Source organism: Zeus faber, assembly GCF_960531495.2.
Source record: "Zeus faber genome assembly, chromosome: 12".
NCBI classification, from domain to species: domain Eukaryota; kingdom Metazoa; phylum Chordata; class Actinopteri; order Zeiformes; family Zeidae; genus Zeus; species Zeus faber.
The window spans coordinates 30,664,225-30,683,153 of NC_137196.1; the positions used below are offsets into that span (position 1 = coordinate 30,664,225).

Sequence of the window (18,929 nt, forward strand, 5' to 3'; positions counted from 1 at the left end):
ACTGTAGAGGTGAGGCTAGCTGGAACAAGCCAGGAGCAGCAGTTTACTGTAGAGTTGAGGCTAGCTGGAACAAGCCAGGAGCAGCAGTTTACTGTAGAGGTGAGGCTAGCTGGAACAAGCCAGGAGCAGTTTACTGTAGAGGTGAGGCTAGCTGGAACAAGCCAGGAGCAGTTTACTGTAGAGGTGAGGCTAGCTGGAACAAGCCAGGAGCAGTTTACTGTAGAGGTGAGGCTAGCTGGAACAAGCCAGGAGCAGCAGTTTACTGTAGAGGTGAGGCTAGCTGGAACAAGCCAGGAGCAGTTTACTGTAGAGGTGAGGCTAGCTGGAACAAGCCAGGAGCAGTTTACTGTAGAGGTGAGGCTAGCTGGAACAAGCCAGGAGCAGTTTACTGTAGAGGTGAGGCTAGCTGGAACAAGCCAGGAGCAGTTTACTGTAGAGGTGAGGCTAGCTGGAACAAGCCAGGAGCAGTTTACTGTAGAGGTGAGGCTAGCTGGAACAAGCCAGGAGCAGCAGTTTACTGTAGAGGTGAGGCTAGCTGGAACAAGCCAGGAGCAGTTTACTGTAGAGGTGAGGCTAGCTGGAACAAGCCAGGAGCAGTTTACTGTAGAGGTGAGGCTAGCTGGAACAAGCCAGGAGCAGTTTACTGTAGAGGTGAGGCTAGCTGGAACAAGCCAGGAGCAGCAGTTTACTGTAGAGGTGAGGCTAGCTGGAACAAGCCAGGAGCAGATAGAACGTGTCATGACACGGGGCTCCCATCCTGACTGAATGTGTGGGCGGGGTTTTAAACCTGATGCTCGTGAGCCCAACCAATGAGCATCAGGTGTGGCTACTCAAGCCCCCCCGTCCACCACAGGAACATACAGTGGTACCTGGACTTACCACCGCACCTGCTCAGCACTCATCCAAGACACCAGCCGTGGTAGTCGCCAACATTTGTATCGACTTGCGACCGACTGCTCCAAGATACGAGCGTGGAAATTTGCAGCTGGGGCGTCGGCGGCCAGTCAGCAGTCAGTCAGCAGTCAGTCAGCAGTCAGTCAGCAGCCAGTCAGCAGCCAGTCAACAGTCAGCAGTCAGTCAGCAGTCAGTCAGCAGCCAGTCAGCAGTCAGTCAGCAGTCAGTCAGCAGCCAGTCAGCAGCCAGCCAGTCAGCAGTCAGTCAGCAGTCAGTCAGCAGTCAGTCAGCAGCCAGCCAGTCAGCAGTCAGTCAGCAGTCAGTCAGCAGCCAGTCAGCAGCCAGTCAGCAGTCAGTCAGCAGTCAGTCAGCAGTCAGTCAGCAGTCAGTCAGCAGGAGACCTACATGGTGTGTGCACGTAGTTCGTGGCTTATCCATATTTCTTTTATATTGTTTGTTCTGTGTATTTTGTTTATTTTCACCCTTCATGATGTCATCATTTATATGGGAAAAATTGCTTCGACATACGACTGTTTTAACATACGACTGTTTTAACATACGACTGTTTTAACATACGACTGTTTTAACATACGACTGTTTTAACATACGACTGTTTTAACATACGACTGTTTTAACATACGACTGTTTTAACATACGACTGTTTTAACATACGACTGTTCTTATAGAACCAATTACAGTCGTAAGTCGAGGTACCACTGTATAAGCAGAACAGATCAAAATAATATATAGGCAGAACATATGAGCAGAATATATAAACAGAATATATAAACAGATTATATAAACAGAATATGTAAACAGATTATATAAACAGATTATGTAAACAGATTATATAAACAGATTATATAAACAGAATATATAAACAGAATATGTAAACAGATTATATAAACAGATTATATAAACAGAATATGTAAACAGATTATATAAACAGATTATATAAACAGAATATGTAAACAGATTATATAAACAGATTATATAAACAGAATATGTAAACAGATTATATAAACAGATTATATAAACAGAATATATAAACAGAATATATAAACAGATTATATAAACAGAATATATAAACAGATTATATAAACAGATTATATAAACAGAATATGTAAACAGATTATATAAACAGATTATATAAACAGATTATATAAACAGATTATATAAACAGAATATGTAAACAGAATATGTAAACAGATTATATAAACAGATTATATAAACAGAATATGTAAACAGATTATATAAACAGATTATATAAACAGAATATGTAAACAGATTATATAAACAGATTATATAAACAGAATATGTAAACAGATTATATAAACAGATTATATAAACAGATTATATAAACAGATTATATAAACAGAATATGTAAACAGATTATATAAACAGATTATATAAACAGAATATGTAAACAGAATATATAAACAGATTATATAAACAGATTATATAAACAGATTATATAAACAGATTATATAAACAGATTATATAAACAGATTATATAAACAGATTATATAAACAGATTATATAAACAGAATATAATTCATTGATTAATTCTCAGCTCTTCATGCCGTGCAGGTGGGAGTCTACATGGGGAAAAGAGATTTTGTTGATCATGTTGATACAGTGGATCCAGTAGGTGAGAACACACCTAACTAACCAGCACCCATCACTAAACACCACCTAACTAACCAGCACCCATCGCTAAACACCACCTAACTAACCAGCACCCATCACTAAACACCACCTAACTAACCAGCACCCATCGCTAAACACCACCTAACTAACCAGCACCCATCACTAAACACCACCTAACTAACCAGCACCCATCGCTAAACACCACCATACTAACCAGCACCCATCGCTAAACACCACCTAACTAACCAGCACCCATCACTAAACACCACCTAACTAACCAGCACCCATCGCTAAACACCACCTAACTAACCAGCACCCATCGCTAAACACCACCCATCGCTAAACACCACCTAACTAACCAGTACCCATCGCTAAACACCACCTAACTAACCAGCACCCATCGCTAAACACCACCTAACTAACGAGCACCCATCGCTAAACACCACCTATCTAACCAGCACCCATCACTAAACACCACCTGACTAACCAGCACCCATCACTAAACACCCACTAACCAACCTGCAACCATCGCTAAACACCACCTAACCAACCTGCAACCATCACTAAACACCACCTAACCAACCTGCAACCATCACCAAATACTACCTAACCAACCCCCAACCATCACTTAACACCATCTAACCAACCCCCAACCATCTCTACGTACTCTCCAGCTAACCAACCCCTGTGAACACCACCTAACCAACCCCCAACCATCTCTAAACACCACCAAACCAACACCCAACCATCTTTAAACACCACCTTACCAAGCTCCAATGATCTCAACATAAGCCCCACCTAACCAACCCCAACCATCTCTACATATTCTCCACCTTACCAACCCCCCTGTAAACGCCACAGAACCAACATCCAACCATCTTTATACACCACCTAACCAACCCCCAAACATCTCTACATACTCTCCACCTAACCAACCCCTGTAAACACCACCTAACCAACCCCCAATCATCTCTAAACACCACCTAACCAACCCCCAACCGTCACTTAACACCACCAAACCAACCCACAACCATCATTGAACACCACCTAACCAAGCTCCAATGATTATCTACATCCTCTCCACTTAACCAACCCCCAACCATCTTTAAACACCACTTAACCAACCCCCATCCAGCTCTACGTACTCTCCAGCTAACCAACCCCTGTAAACACCACCTAACCAACCTCCAACCATCTTTAAACACCACCTAACCAACCCCCAACCATCTCTACACATTGATGATGACTTCTGTCATTGCACCATATTTCTTTGACCTTTGTCTTTCCTGTCCACTAGACGGCGTCATCCTCATTGACCCGGAGGCCCTGAAAGGGAGAAAAGGTCAGTGAAAGGGTTAAAAACCTGAGAAATGTAGAACAGCATTTACGTTGGAGGTCAGATGTGGGACAGTAGAGAGTCAACCACAAATTCAACACCCTCTAGCGACTAAAGAAGAAAAAGAAAATATAAATAAAACACTAAACTTTGATTAACTGTAAAACATGTTTCGGTGCTGCCCCCTAGCTTACGTCACGCTGTCCTGCACCTTCCGCTACGGCCGCGACGACATGGACGTGATGGGCATCGCCTTCCGGAGGGAGCTCTACCTGTCGACCCGCCAGGTGTACCCGCCCCTGCAGGACCGCGAGCAGGGCATCCACACCAAGATCCAGGCCAAAATGCTGCGCAAGCTGGGAGACAACGCCTACCCCTTCTTCTTTGAGGTGGGTCCCAGACTTGACCCCCTGTGCACCACATCCGGCCCGCGGGCCGTGCGTTGGACACCCCTGGTTTAGCCAGGCAGAAAAGGCCTTTCATGATTGGTCAACATCGTGTGTGTGTAACTTGGGTCTTCTCTGTTCTACTTTATAGTTTCCTGATAACCTGCCTTGCTCAGTGGGTTTTCAGCCAGGGCCCCGTGACAGCGGCAAGGTAAGACCGGCCCAGTGGGCATCAAACTACCAACCACAGTAAACACTGTTTAAGGGACCACTCCAAAGAGCTGCAGCAGAGAACTGCGGCATTTCATCCCCAATCGGCTTCAACCTGGAACAACCTTAAATATTCCATTACCCAGAATGCACCAGTGTCTTGCTTAGAGGCGATCTTGAGCTCCAGGTGGTGCTGATGTGGTTCTTCTTCTGCAGCAATGTGAGGTGGAGTTTGAGATCAAAGCCTTCAGCGCCGAGAGCCAGGAGGCCAAAATACGCAAACGGTGAGAAACGCCCTTTACTTTGCAGCGTCTGTCTGTCTGTCTGTCTGTCTGTCTGTCTGTCTGTCAGTCTGTCTGTCTGTCTGTCTGTCTGTCGGTCATGGAGGGTTAGGAAGTGTGCAGAAACAGACTCAGATCAGTAAAGGAGAGAAGGGGCTGAAGATTCCTCTGAGATGGAGAGTTCAGGGTGATGGAGAGTCAAGGTGGAGAGGGAGGAGTCCAGGTGAATGGGGCGGTGTCAAAGTGGAGTGAAAAGAGCCCTCGTGGAAAGGACGGAATCCAGGCGGAGGGTAGAGGGGTGCAGGTGGAAGGGAGGAGTCCGGTTTGAGGGGGAGCAGTCTGGGTGGAAGGGGTGGAGACCAGGTGTAGGGGGCAGAGTCCAGGTGGAAGGGGTGGAGTCCAAGTGGAGGTGGCGCAGTCCATTTGGAGGGTGATGGGTCAATCTGGATTGGGATGAGTCCAGATGGAGGGGATGAGTCCAGGTTCAAGGGGAGGAGTCCAGGTAGAGGGGGAGGAGTCCAGGTGGAGGAGAAGGAGTCCAGGTGGAGGGGAAGGAGTCCAGGTGGATGATTGCTAATGTTTTCCAGGAGCACAGTGAAGCTGATGATCCGGAAGGTGCAGTACGCTCCAGAGAGCGAAGGCGTCGTCCCGTCGCTGAAGAGCAGCCGTGACTTCTTCATGTCTGAAAAACCTCTGCACCTGGAGGCCACTCTGGAGAAGGAGGTGAGGACATGCCTCCACCCCCTACTGGTGCCTGGCTCCACCTTCTGGGCCGCACAGGGAATCAGACCCCTAACCCTGTGGTGCTCTCCTCCTGCAGACCTTCTACCACGGAGAACCCATCAATGTCCACGTCAACGTGAGCAACAGGTGCAACAAGAGCATCAAGAGCATCGTCGTGTCTGGTGAGGAAACAACATGGCCGCCTCAGCTCCACGTCCAGCCTGCTTTATACATTTAAAAAACCTCAGTTTCTCCACCTCCTCTCCCCCCTCTCTTCCTCTTGTTTCTCCTCCTCTCCTGTCTCTCTCCCTTTTCCTACTCCACCCCTACTCCTTCTCCACCTGTCCCCTCCGACTCCTCTCCTGCTCCGACTCCTTCTACTCCTTTCTCCTCCTACTCCACCTCTCCCCTCCTAATCCTCTTCTCCCCCTCCTCCTCTTCTCCCCTCCTCCTCCTCCCCCTACTCCACCTCTCCCCTCCTACTCCTCCTCTTCTCCTCTCTAACTCCTTCTCTTACTCCACCTCTCCCATCCTCCTCTCCTCCTCCTCCACCTCTTCTCACAGTGGACCAGGTAGCTACAGTGGTGTTGTATTCCAATGACAGCTATGTGAAGACGGTGGCCATCGTGGATTCTGGGTAATACTGAACATCTTATCATATCTTTAATATTCATGATTCAAGTCATATTTTCTGACATATTTTAGATACATTCTGTATTTTTATTTAATTCATAATTATAAGAAATCACAGAGCAACATGATTTTTTTATAGGGTTAGGTATATAGGGTTATCAAGTGAGTGTTATAGGGTTAGGGTTATACTTTTAGGGTTATACTGTTAGGGTTATAGAGTTATAGGGTTAGGGTTATAGAGTTATAGGGTGAGGGTTATAGAGTTATAGGGTGAGGGTTATAGGGTTAGGGTTCTACTGTTAGGGTTATAGGGTTAGGGTTTTACTGTTAGGGTTATAGGGTGAGGGTTATACTGTTAGGGTTACAGGGTTAGGGTTATAGAGTTATAGGGTTTGGGTTATAGGGTTATAGGGTGAGGGTTAGAGGGTTAGGGTTATACTGTTAGGGTTACAGGGTTAGGGTTATACTTTTAGGGTTATACTGTTAGGGTTATAGAGTTATAGGGTGAAGGTTATAGAGTTATAGGGTGAGGGTTATAGGGTTATAGGGTGAGGGTTATAGGGTTAGGGTTATACTGTTAGGGTTATAGGGTTAGGGTTTTACTGTTAGGGTTATAGGGTGAGGGTTATACTGTTAGGGTTACAGGGTTAGGGTTATAGAATTATAGGGTTTGGGTTATAGGGTTATAGGGTGAGGGTTAGAGGGATAGGGTTATACTGTTAGGGTTACAGGGTTAGGATTATACTGTTAGGTTTATAGGGTTAGGGTTATACTGTTAGGTTTATAGGGTTAGGGTTATACTGTTAGGGCTATAGGGTGAGGGTTATAGAGTTATAGGGTGAGGGGTATAGGGTTATAGGGTGAGGGTTATAGGGTTAGGGTTATACTGTTAGGGTTATAGGGTTAGAGTTATAGAGTTATAGGGTGATGGTTATAGGATTATAGGGTTAGGGTTATACTGTTAGGGTTATAGGGTGAGGGTTATAGGGTGATGGTTATAGGGTTATAGGGTGAGGGTTGCGGGGTTATAGGGTTAGTATTTTAGGGTTATAGCATTATAGGGTTAGGTATATAGGGTTATTAAGTGAGGGTTATAGGGTTAGGGTTATAAGGTTATAGGGTGAGGGTTATAGGGTTAGGATTATATAGTGAGGGTTATAGGGTCATCTGCTTAGGGTTATAGGGTTATAGGGTGAGGGTTATAGGGTTTGGGTTATAGGGTTATAGGGTGAGGGTTATAGGCTTTGGGTGTGGTCCATGTCCTTGGCAACAATGGCGTGGCACTGTAAACATACAGTATGTGGTACGGCTAAACAGGGACGCGGTCTCCTCCGGAGCCAGCCTGCAGAAGGTCTACACGCTGCTCCCCCTGCTGGCCAACAACACGCAGCGCCACGGCATCGCACTGGACGGCAAACTGAAGCACGAGGACACCAACCTGGCCTCGTCCAGCATGTGAGTGGACCCCCGTGACCCCTCCGCCACGGGGACGCTGCCGTGGAAGGAGTCGTTTTCCTTCACTCACAGGCACTTTCACACAGCATGTAGCTTTTCTGCAACACAATTTATTAAAGTCTTGAGTTTCTACAGCAGCTTGCCCTGAAAAATACAAATTAACTGGTGTTTATAGAAAGTTACGGCTTCCGTTCAGCCCTGGGATGCAGTTTGCCGCCTGTAGAGGGCAACGCTCTTAAAGATTGCAGCAATTTAATGTTTCTGGAATAGTTCCTCCAAACATTTCCAGCACACCAGATCTGCCTCCACAACTCCTCCATCTTCAATGTCTCTGTCTCAGTATCAAGGACGGCGTCCTGAAGGAGGTTCTGGGAATTATGGTGTCGTATCGAGTCATGGTGAAGCTCATCGTTGGAGGGTCAGTGTGTGTGTGTGTGTGTGTGTGTGTGTGTGTGTGTGTGTGTGTGTGTGTGTGTGTGTGTGTGTGTGTGTGTGTTATATTCAGCGTCTTTCTGGTGGGTCCCATTGTCTAATGTGTGTGTGTGTGTGTTCTGTTTGCAGCTTAATGGGCTCCAGGTAAGAGACTTCCTGTTCTCAAGCTAACTCAATTATTTTTATTGGGTAAACAATAAATCCAATAAAAATTAAATAAAACGTTTTTTTTACAATGTATTTATTGCATTCAATAAATATGAGTGGGTGGTCAGTGGACAGTGTGTTTCTCGTAGAATATTCAAATTTAACCCGAATGTGTTTGTGTTCCAGTGAACTTGGCCTGGAAGTTCCTTTCAGACTGATGCATCCCAAACCGGACACAGGTGTGTTATATTATTATTATTATTATATTATAAAAATACTTTGCAAAGGTTTTTAATCCATTTTTAATTGATCAAATAGTGATATGTATTTATACATTTAAATTGAATAAGATGATATTTACTCATATTCTCTGATTTATTTTATTTTATTTTATTTTATTTAACTCGAACTAACCCAATGTGTAAATGTTTCACACTTTGTCTTTAACCTGAATTTAAACTGAACTGAGTCTGCGCTTGTTCGCCCCCTGCAGTGAGAGAGAGGTAAGAGCGGTTCAACTGCCTTTCATTTAGTGTTGAGGTGGAGAAATTTCAATATTAATGATGTGACGTCAACGACTCTGTTATTGTGTGTGTGCGTGTGCGTGTGTGTCTGTGTGTGTGTGTGTGTGTGTGTGTGTGCGTGTGTGTCTGTGTGTGTGTGTGTGTGTGTGTGTGTGTGCGTGTGTGTCTGTGTGTGTGTGTGTGTGTGCGTGTGCGTGTGTGTCTGTGTGTGTGTGTGTGTGTCTGCGTGTGTGTGTGTGCGTGTGTGTGTGTGTGTGTGTGTGCGTGTGCGTGTGTGTCTGTGTGTGTGTGTGTGTGTGTGCGTGCGTGTGCATGTGTGTCTGTGTGTGTGTGTGTGTGTCTGCGTGTGTGTGTGTGCGTGTGTGTCTGTGTGTGTGTGTGTGTGTGCGTGTGTGTCTGCGTGTGTGTGTCTGCGTGTGTGTGTGTGCGTGTGTGTGTCTGTGTGTGTGTGCGTGTGCGTGTGTGTCTGTGTGTGTGTGTGTGTGTGTGTGTGTGTGCGTGTGCGTGTGTGTGTGTGCGTGTGTGTGTGCGTGTCTGTGTGCGTGCATGTGTGTGTGTGCAGTGAGCTGGAGGAAGAGCTGGTGTTTGAGGAGTTCAAGCGCTCCTACCTGAAGGGGATGGCTGCAGACGTTGAGGACGAGGACGGCAACGTGTCCGGAGGAGACGACATGGCGCCCAAGGAGAAGTAGAGCGCCAGGAAGTTGCAAACATCACACAATAAAAGTTTTATTTAAATGGCATTAACAAAAAAGCTTATAGTGCATTGTGGGTAGTATTTTTAAAACCTCGTCAGACACCCAGAGAGTGACATGTAAAATATGACATGGTGCTGCGTTCCAGTGGAAGTCGGAACTCGAAGTCTCCACTTCCTGTTGAATGCTGCAGTCTCTGTTCAGGAAAACATGGACGCTGCACCTCGGGAAACACAGATCCAAGCGATCTGCCACAAAATTCGACTTAAATGGCCTTTCCTTTGCACTTCAGGGGGCTGGGTTTCTCCGAGTTCCGACTTCAGTGGAACGCAGCCAGCAGGCTGTAGGATAGGAAGTGACATCACGTGTACCTGCTGCATTAAAAGCATTAAAGAGGGCGGAGCCTCAAACACTGTGTCGAAAATGTATTTCTATCCGGCAGGTGGTGCATTGAAGTTTGCACTCCTGTTCACGGCTCTAAAGTCACCTTTACACTGAACCTGAAAATGGTTCCCATATGGACAGACTTGTTCTGACTTAAAAATGATCCTAAAAATGAGAAGGTGTCTGTCTACTCCCTGTCAGGTCCCTGTCTTCTTCCTGTCAGGTCCCTGTCTACTTCCTGTCAGGTCCTTGTCTACTTCCTATCAGGTCCCTGTCTACTTCCTGTCAGGTCCCTGTCTACTTCCTGTCAGGTCCCTGTCTACTTCCTGTCAGGTCCCTGTCTTCTTCCTGTCAGGTCCCTCTCTACATGCTATCAGGTCCTTGTCTACTTCCTGTCAGGTCCTTGTCTACTTCCTGTCAGGTCTCTGTCTACTTCCTGTCAGTCCCTGTCTACTTCCTGTCAGGTTCCTGTCTACTTCCTATCAGGTCCCTGTTTACTTCCTGTCAGGTCCCTGTCTACTTCCTGTCAGGTTCCTGTCTACTTCCTGTCAGGTCCTTGTCTACTTCCTGTCAGGTCCCTGTCTACTTTCTGTCAGGTCCCTGTTTACTTCCTGTCAGGTCCCTGTCTACTTCCTGTCGCCCACAGAGTCCTGCCTCAGGGTGTCTCTGTGGAAGGAAATCACTCCGTGTGGAAGTTCCAACAAGACGCTTCCATTCACACACATTCAACACTGCATGTCCCTCACACACATTTCATCCACGTTTTTAACCTTTGGGACTAAAATCAAACGGACGCGATTCGGACCCGTTGCTCTGGAGCTGCGAGCGAACTCCATGTGTGATGTCACAAACAAAGAATATGTTTTGTTCTGTTTTCCACTCCTACACTTTGCGTTACAACTGGATTCAATGCTGCAACATAAGGAGGAACCGGGTTCCATGGAGCACAATGAGTTTATATTTAGAAAAATGGAAAAAGAATAAAATATCAAACCAAACGCCACGCCCACGTCAAGCAGGTAAGACGATACACACACACACACGTTCGTAGCCACAACCTGCAAATTTATAATGAATTGGATTATGATGTCACAAAGCATCTTAGTCCACAAACTCATCTCGCTGCTCCACACAACCGCCAAGTTTGGAACGTTGGCGTGTCGGCGACGCATGGATGTTCGACTACTTCCGGTCAAATTGCATCATTTTTTCACCAATCCCTGCTGCGAATGCGCATCGATTCGGATGAAACTTGAACCACGAGACGTCTGTGACGTCCCAGTTTTAACGACACCTCAACCGTGTCCGTAGCGGTAGCGATGTCCTGTTCCAGACACTTTGATCTCGATAAAATGCCTCAGAGAATAATAATAATAATAATACAATAACAACAGGGCTACAGCTGCTCTGCTAACTCTACATATGAGTCACATTCAAGTCATACAGTCAACCAGTTTTCATGGTTCCATTTATTCATATTTACATCCGGTGCGTTCATATAAATCTAGTCATAGTTCAATCAATCGATGTTGCACATAGAGAAATAACTTTCTTGGAATTGATATTTAATTGTCAGATAATTCAATATCAATAAAGATTCAAACTGTACTGTGGTCTGTGCAGCCACCGAGGCATCAATCTGCTGAGCATTCACAGTTTAAACGATCTACTATACCACCAGTTCATATATCATTCCACATATTATACATTTCTGTCTGTCTGTCTGTCTGTCTGTCTATCTGTGAGTCTGTCTATGTGTCTGCCTGCCTGCCTGCCTGCCTGCCTGCCTGCCTGCCTGTCTGTCTGTCTAAGAGGGGACGGTGGGGGACGGGGTGGTCTGGGCGGAGTCCCCCCAGCTGAAGGTCCCGGTGGAGGGGACAGTGATGTCCCGGCTGAAGGGGATGAGGCAGGAGTCTGGGTGGAGCAGGAACCCGGAGAAGGTTGAGCTGTTCTCATTGTCGGTGTACATCCCGTTGGTGTTCAGGTCCTTCACCTGCAGCCACACCTGGTCCCCCATGGAGAGGTGGAGCATCAGCTACAGGATGGGGGAGGAATGACAGGGCAATCTGATTGGTCCATATCTATGTGTTGGCATTAAAATCATGTTGTTATGCGTTCAACAATACATGCTATTTTCTTTCAGGGTATTTGTAGTTTTACTTATATTTAGCGCCAAATTTCTTTCCTTTCAAAAACAAAATCCCACATCTTGGAACAACTGTATGCAAATAACAAATCCTTTAAAAATCTTGCTATACATTGGGAAGCATTGAAGCACCTGGTGGGAGGTGCTGTCCATGTTGTGGGGCTGCGTAGTTTTGACGACGGGGACGAAGTTGTGGAACAGGCCGACCTTCAGCACCTTGCCCAGGGAACTCAGGTGGAAGCTGAAGACGTAGGTGCCGTTGACAGGGGCCCGGTACATCCCCGTCATGTGGTCAAAGTGCATCTGCCGGTTGTACAAGATGCGGGGGAAGGGCACCGGCAGGTTGGGCAGCGGGAACGAGGTCACCAGACAGGCGGAGAAGGCGGATTGGATGCTGAGGGAGCAGGGGCCTGGAGCCCCTATCACCCCCATCGAGCCCTGGCTGCCCTTATCGCCCATAAGTCCCTGGTCTCCTTTGGGGCCGACATGTCCCTGATCTCCTTTTTCCCCCGGGAGCCCTGGACCCCCTGGAGCTCCATCCATGCCGTCAGTGCAGTTACACTCCCCCTTCTCACCCCAATCCCCCTTACTGCCGTCGAGACCTAGGGCCCCGGGCCTCCCACCGGCTCCTGGGTCCCCCCTGAGGCCCCGGGGGCCAGGGGAGCCCTTCACACCTGGCAGGCCCCTGGCCCCTATCATCCCAGACAGGCCTGGGTGGCCTGGAGGGCCCTGGACACTGTCACATGACTCTGGACACACACCGGTCTCTCCAGGGGGCCCCTGCTCACCTTGCGGCCCTTCAAGACCCAGACCTCCTTTGTCCCCTTGAAATTGATGATAAAAGTAGTTCAGTATATGAAATCCCTGTAGTGCCGTGTACACTGTGTATTCGCTGTATGTTGTGTTTGGACAAACCTTTGTAACCTCGATCCCCCTTGGGCCCAAAAACACCACCTGGTCCCTGGGAGCCTTTATCTCCAAAATCTCCTTTCTGACCTGCACACACACACACACACACACACACACACACACACACACACACACACACACACACACACACACACACACACACACACACACACACACACACACACACACACACACACACACACATTATTACATTAAACATTGCTAATATATTATTATATTATTATTATAAATGAATAAATCGTAGTATTAGTATCAGTCATGATGTACTGGTAGAATTATATCTTCAGTAATGTGTGGAGGTGTTACTACACTACTCACTGTACTGCTACACTCTAATAATGTGAAAAACCCAATGTGGGATTTTGTCCATGTAGGACTCGCAGGGCGGGGCAACATACCCTTCATTCCTGGTGGACCCGTGTAACCTGGACGACCCCTGAATCCCGTCAGTCCTCTCCTGCCAGGACTTCCAGGACGACCTGCATCAGAAATGATGTCGTTTAACACATGTCGACCAGAGATTAGACCGGGCCGATTGGACCCCATTTAATAGCTCGTACAACAAGTGGATCAAAGAACGTCATGTTATTGTAGTCTTTTAACAATATAGTTATAATGTTGGACTACCTGCCAGGCCTCGGTCCCCCTGGTCCCCCTTGGGCCCCTCATTGGCCTTGCAGAGCCGACAGTAACAGAACCACGGCATCTGGCCCATCAGAGGGGACGAGCCCCCTTGGGGCATGATGGCACAAACATCGGGTAATGGGTCAGTGGATCCGCCGTCCAGACCCGGAGGCAAGGCACCCTGCCGCAGCCTCTCGGTGAGCGGGCCAGCAGTGGGCATCAGGGCGTACTCTGGCATGGGGGGCATGGAGGAGGTGTAGTTGTCGGGAGGCATCAGCAGGGTAGCGCCCCGGACCAGGAGGGGTGTGGAGGAGGTTGGCGGGGGCTGCTGGGCCAAGGTGTTGGGGTCTGTGGTGTAGGCGGGCTCCTCGTCAGGACCCGGTGGGGCCGCGGGGGTCCGGTGAACCAGCATGGCCGCTGAGCCGGAGAGGAAGAGGAGGACACCCACCACGATGAAGAACATCTGGACGGAGGAGGACCAGATCCCACGCCACCAGGAAGACAGCTACACAGTCGGTATTTTGTGCCCGTTTTCCGGGGAAATTAGAAAGTCAAACAGTATATTTGACGATATTTCTGGGAATTGTTGTTATCGTTTTGTTTTTTATTTTATCTGATGAAACGATGGATTTGTATTTTCAGGATTAAAATCTGCCCCCAAAGACCCCCCAAATGTCAAAGCAGCGCGACTCCCGCGGGTGACGGGAGACATTTCCATTTCAGTTTTCATTCCATGCATTTAGGGCTATCCTGAGGCTTAAGGTTTACCCTAACTGCACCAAATAATACACATATGTTTAATGTTTGTATTCCATGTATACAGTTTAAAAATATATATTTAGATAGTTATAAAATATTTATTAAAAATATTTATGAATAAATATTAATTCAATAATAAATAATCAATAAAATATATATTTATGAGGAGAACCTTTTTGTTCTGTTGCTCAACTGATTTTCCAGGCACAATTGAGTTAAATTTGTTGGTGACTTGACTTTAACCCTTTTGATGAGCAACTCAACAAGGAAATAAACTTTGTTTCACTCACCGTCGTGTCGCACAGCGTCAGCTGGAGGACGAGCTGCAGCGAGGAGCCACGAGGCCTTCATCACTTTATAGACCCAGCCCACACACACACACACACACTCACACACACTCACACACACACACACACACACACACACACACACACACACACACTCACACACACACATACACACACACACACACACACATACACACACACACACACACACACACTCACACACACTCACACACACAGACACACTCACACACACACACACACACAGACACACACACACACACACACACACACACACACACACTCACACACACTCACACACACACAGACACACACACACACACACACACACACACACACACACACACACACATACACACACACACACACACTCACACACACTCACACACATACACATACACACACACACATACACTCACACACACACACACACACACACACACACACAGTTGCATATTGTTTGCAGTGTGTGTGTGTGTGTGTGTGTGACCTCATTAAGAAGAAACAGCAAAGAAAAGAGATGGATAATGAAAGAGATAATGAAAGGCAAAGATCCTTTATCTCCGTTGTCCACTCTGCTCTTCCCTTCTTCTCTCCTGGATTAATCATTAGGTTAAAATGACCAAATTATGATTTTGTTTATAAAACCTCTGCTGTTTATAGGTTGTTTGTAATAACACACATTTCTCTGTTTATGGGTTATAATATTATTGTATTACTGCCTTCGGATTAGAGGTTCCCCTCGTGTACTTGTATATATCTGGGTGTAGAAGTACTCTGTGTGCAGGACACAGACGTAGCGATGTCTCAACGGAACTGGTGTCTCAGCCTCCACGTCATCGCTTCCTGTCACATCCTTGAGATGAAGTGTTCATTCTCCTTATCCCCTGTTTCCATTGTTCCTCCACCCATCTCTCCATCTCCCCTTCCCTCTCTCCTCTCCTCTTTCCTCCGCCTTCACTCGCCTCCTTTTATTTGGCTGGTCCGGATTCCCCCTCGGGGGAGGTCTTCTGAGATGGAGCCGGGCTGGAGGCCAGAGCGGAGTTCAGCCCGAAGAACCTCAGAAGGTGGAGGTCTGGGTTTGGGATGGAGGTTTGAAGGAGGTCTGGGTTGGGGATAAGGGTTAGATGGAGATCTGGGTTCAGGATGGAGGTTAGATGGAGGTCTGGGTTCAGGATGGAGGTTAGATGGAGGTCTGGATGTGGGATGGAGGTTAGGTGGAGGTCTGGGTGTAGGATGGAGGTTAGGTGGAGGTCTGGGTATAAGATGGATGTTGGATGGAGGTCTGGGTTTGGGATGAAGGTTAGATTGAGGTCTGGGTTTGGGATGAAGGTTAGATGGAGGTCTGGGTTTGGGATGGAGGTTAGATGGAGGTCTGGGTTTGGGATGGAGGTTTAAAGGAGGTCTGGGTTCAGGATGAGATGGAGGTCTGTATTCAGGATGGACCACACAGTCTAAATCCGGGTCATCTAGAACCTCACATCTAGAACTTCACATGTGGAACTAAACATTTAGAACTTCACATCTAGAACCTCACATCTAGAACCTCACATCTAGAACTTCACATCTAGAACCTCACATCTAGAACCTCACAAATAGAACTAAACATTAAGAACTTCACATCTAGAACCTCACATCTAGAACCTCACAAATAGAACTAAACATTAAGAACTTCACATCTAGAACCTCACATCTAGAACTTCACATCTAGAACCTCACATCTAGAGACGCACACATACAACTGTAGGTCTCCATCTGCATGTGCTGTCTCCTGTCTCCGTGAACTTGACAGTGAGACAGCACACCATGTCCATGTTGGTGTCTCCACGGGAGCAGGAGAGAAAGAAGCATCGTCCCGGGTTCCTGATAATAATCATCTGACCCTCCTGTCCATCACTCCCAGGTGCTGCCTTCCCGGACGCCCAGAGCTCCGTGGAACTGGAGACCGGCTCCATTATCCTGCACGGGGTTCAGGAGAAATAAGAACAGCGCCAGTACAAAGGAAACCTGAGGCGAGGAAACAAGAGCGAGACACAAAAGGAACCAGGGAGGATGAATACTTAGCCTCAATAATTGTCCTCATTTCCACAGCGTCCAAACATGAACGCCCTCGCCTGACGGTCCTCCCGCCGGGCGAGGGGGGTGAGGAGCGGGTCCAGGGCGGGGCTGGCCGGTGGGCCTCCACCGTAAGCATGTGAACCTCTGCTGAGTGGTGGCCATATGGGAACAATCAGCTCGGCTTTCCAGGGAAGTGGTTCTCTGAGGTCTCTCTTGTACTTCCTGTGTAATAAATATGTGTCTTTTGTGTCATCCACATGGAGCTCCGTGGTGTGGGTCACGTTCTGCTCCCACTGTAAGAACGAAGCAGGGATAGAGAACGAGTCACTGGGATATTTCAATGATGGAAACATGTCACGGTTCATATAGTCGCTGTGAACGGATCTCATCATTTATCAAGAACATCTGGAAAACTGCACGGGTAACCTGGCGTTATATGATATTATACTCAACTCACTTTTAAATATTCAGCATATTTGACTTAGTGTGGCATATTTAAGTATGAAACAACAATATATGACAGAAACATAAGACAGCCTAGCAGAGAGTAGCATAGCAGAACATGACGTCAGGGTGATGACGTTCCAGAGGATTGACCTGTTTTACACTCCGCCCTGAAAGTATGAACCCCTTAGTATGTAAGACAACACCATTTTGATAGAAAAACCTCTTCAATGTAAGAGGCGGGGCCGTCCTGCAGGGTGTTTACAGGGTTAGTGTTAAGACCCTGCAGGGTGTTTACAGGTTAAGGGTTAGGACCCTGCAGGGTGTTTACAGGGTTAGTGTTAGGACCCTGCAGGGTGTTTACAGGGTTAGGGTTGGGACCCTGCACGGTTAGTGTTAGGATCCTGCAGGGAGTTTACAGGGTTAGTGTTAGGATCCTGCAGGGAGTTTACAGGGTTAGTGTTAGGACCCTGCAGGGTGTTTACAGGGTTTGTGTTAAGACCCTGCAAGGTGTTTACAGTGTTAGTGTTAAGACCCTGCAAGGTTTTTACAGGCTAAGGGTTAGGACCCTGCAGGGTGTTTTCAAGATTAGGGTTAAGACCCTGCAAGGTATTTACAGGTTTAGGGTTGGGACCCTGCAAGGTGTTTACAGGGTTAGGGTTAAGACCCTGCAGGGTGTTTACAGGGGAGGTCTCGTCCAGACTGTGGACTGTCAGTAAACATCTGTAGTCAGTCATTAACGCAGTTTAAATACCGCATCCTCCAGTCCAGGTTGCTTCTCCAGCTGTAAGTAGGATCCTTGATCATCTCTTTAAGGTGTTTTGTTCTGGGATGTTTGGGGGTCATGGTGTCGTGGCGTCAGGGTGTCGGAGCCCTCGGCAGCCGGCACCCGTCTGTCTCCGCGGCCCCCGCGGACCAAAGGTCGCGATGGTTGAAAATCATCGTGTGAGAATCGCTGCTCGATGATCAATAACCTACTTGTTATGTTTTCATGACAGATTTTCTGCTGTTTTATTCTAAGAGGCGGGGCCGTCCTGCAGAGTGATTTCAGGGTAAGGGTTAGGACCCTGCAAGGTGTTTACAGGGTTAGTGTTAGGACCCTGCAAGGTGTTTACAGGGTTAGTGTAAAGACCCTGCAAGGTGTTTACAGGGTTAATTTGAAGACCCTGCAGGGTGTTTACAGGGTAAGGGTTAGGACCCTGCAGGGTGTTTACAGGGTAAGGGTTAGGACCCAGCAAGGTATTAACAGGGTTAGGATTGGGACCCTGCAGGGTTAGTGTTAGGACCCAGCAGGGTGTTTACAGGGGAGGTCTCGTCCAGACTGTGGACTGTCAGTAAACATTTGTAGTCAGTCATTAACGCAGTTTAAATACCGCGTCCTCCAGTCCAGGTCTGCTTCTCCAGCTGTAAGTAGGATCCTTGATCATCTTCTAAGGTGTTTTGTTCTGGGATGTTTGGGGGTCGTGGGGTCGTGGCGTCAGGGTGTCGGGGCCCCCGGCAGCCGGCACCCGTCTGTCTCTGCGGCCCCGCGGACCAAAGGTCGCGATGGTTGAAAATCATTGTGTGAGAATCGCTGCTCGATGATCAATAACCTACTTGTTATTTTTTAACACAGACAGATTTTCTGCTGTTTTATTCTGATTTAAGGGACAAAATGCCTGCAATGTAATAATATGTTTTTTGTTATGATGCAGTCATCTGGTTTTGTGACGGAGTTAGATATTTACACTTCTCTTACTATTTGGTAAGTGATCTCATTATGATTTATATATCACACTCGATGTGATATAGTGTATATAAGTGTATATTGCTCTGTTGTTTTTCTGCCGTCCCTTCTCTCTTACTTCCTACTGTAAACAATGAGCAAACATTAGTAGATAACTCTTGAAGCGATCAGGTGACCTCCGCCTCTTCTC

At 47.1% G+C, this 18,929-nt stretch overlaps 2 protein-coding genes across 2 annotated transcripts in view; one reads left to right on the top strand and one right to left on the bottom strand.

The window, feature by feature from the left end:
* Nucleotides 1–9,360, top strand: part of saga (S-antigen; retina and pineal gland (arrestin) a) — a gene marked incomplete at both ends in the record, with an annotated part of 10,274 nt that extends 914 nt beyond the window's left edge. Inside the window, 12 exons of the mRNA XM_080011470.1 lie at nucleotides 2,485–2,545; nucleotides 3,842–3,886; nucleotides 4,070–4,269; nucleotides 4,418–4,477; nucleotides 4,693–4,760; nucleotides 5,345–5,480; nucleotides 5,578–5,662; nucleotides 6,045–6,117; nucleotides 7,431–7,568; nucleotides 7,909–7,992; nucleotides 8,334–8,390; nucleotides 9,234–9,360. Coding sequence (XP_079867596.1) covers nucleotides 2,485–2,545; nucleotides 3,842–3,886; nucleotides 4,070–4,269; nucleotides 4,418–4,477; nucleotides 4,693–4,760; nucleotides 5,345–5,480; nucleotides 5,578–5,662; nucleotides 6,045–6,117; nucleotides 7,431–7,568; nucleotides 7,909–7,992; nucleotides 8,334–8,390; nucleotides 9,234–9,360 — 1,134 coding nt within the window. The remainder of the gene's footprint in view (nucleotides 1–2,484; nucleotides 2,546–3,841; nucleotides 3,887–4,069; nucleotides 4,270–4,417; nucleotides 4,478–4,692; nucleotides 4,761–5,344; nucleotides 5,481–5,577; nucleotides 5,663–6,044; nucleotides 6,118–7,430; nucleotides 7,569–7,908; nucleotides 7,993–8,333; nucleotides 8,391–9,233) is intronic.
* A 2,194-nt stretch (nucleotides 9,361–11,554) lies between these two features.
* On the bottom strand, nucleotides 11,555–13,910 carry LOC307237762 (uncharacterized protein; the record flags this gene model as incomplete). Its single annotated transcript, XM_080010526.1, has 5 exons — nucleotides 11,555–11,782; nucleotides 12,026–12,717; nucleotides 12,809–12,889; nucleotides 13,222–13,302; nucleotides 13,451–13,910. The coding sequence occupies 5 exons, from the start codon at nucleotides 13,908–13,910 to the stop codon at nucleotides 11,555–11,557; spliced, it is 1,542 nt and encodes a 513-aa protein (XP_079866652.1).
* Nucleotides 13,911–18,929: the final 5,019 nt, after the last annotated feature.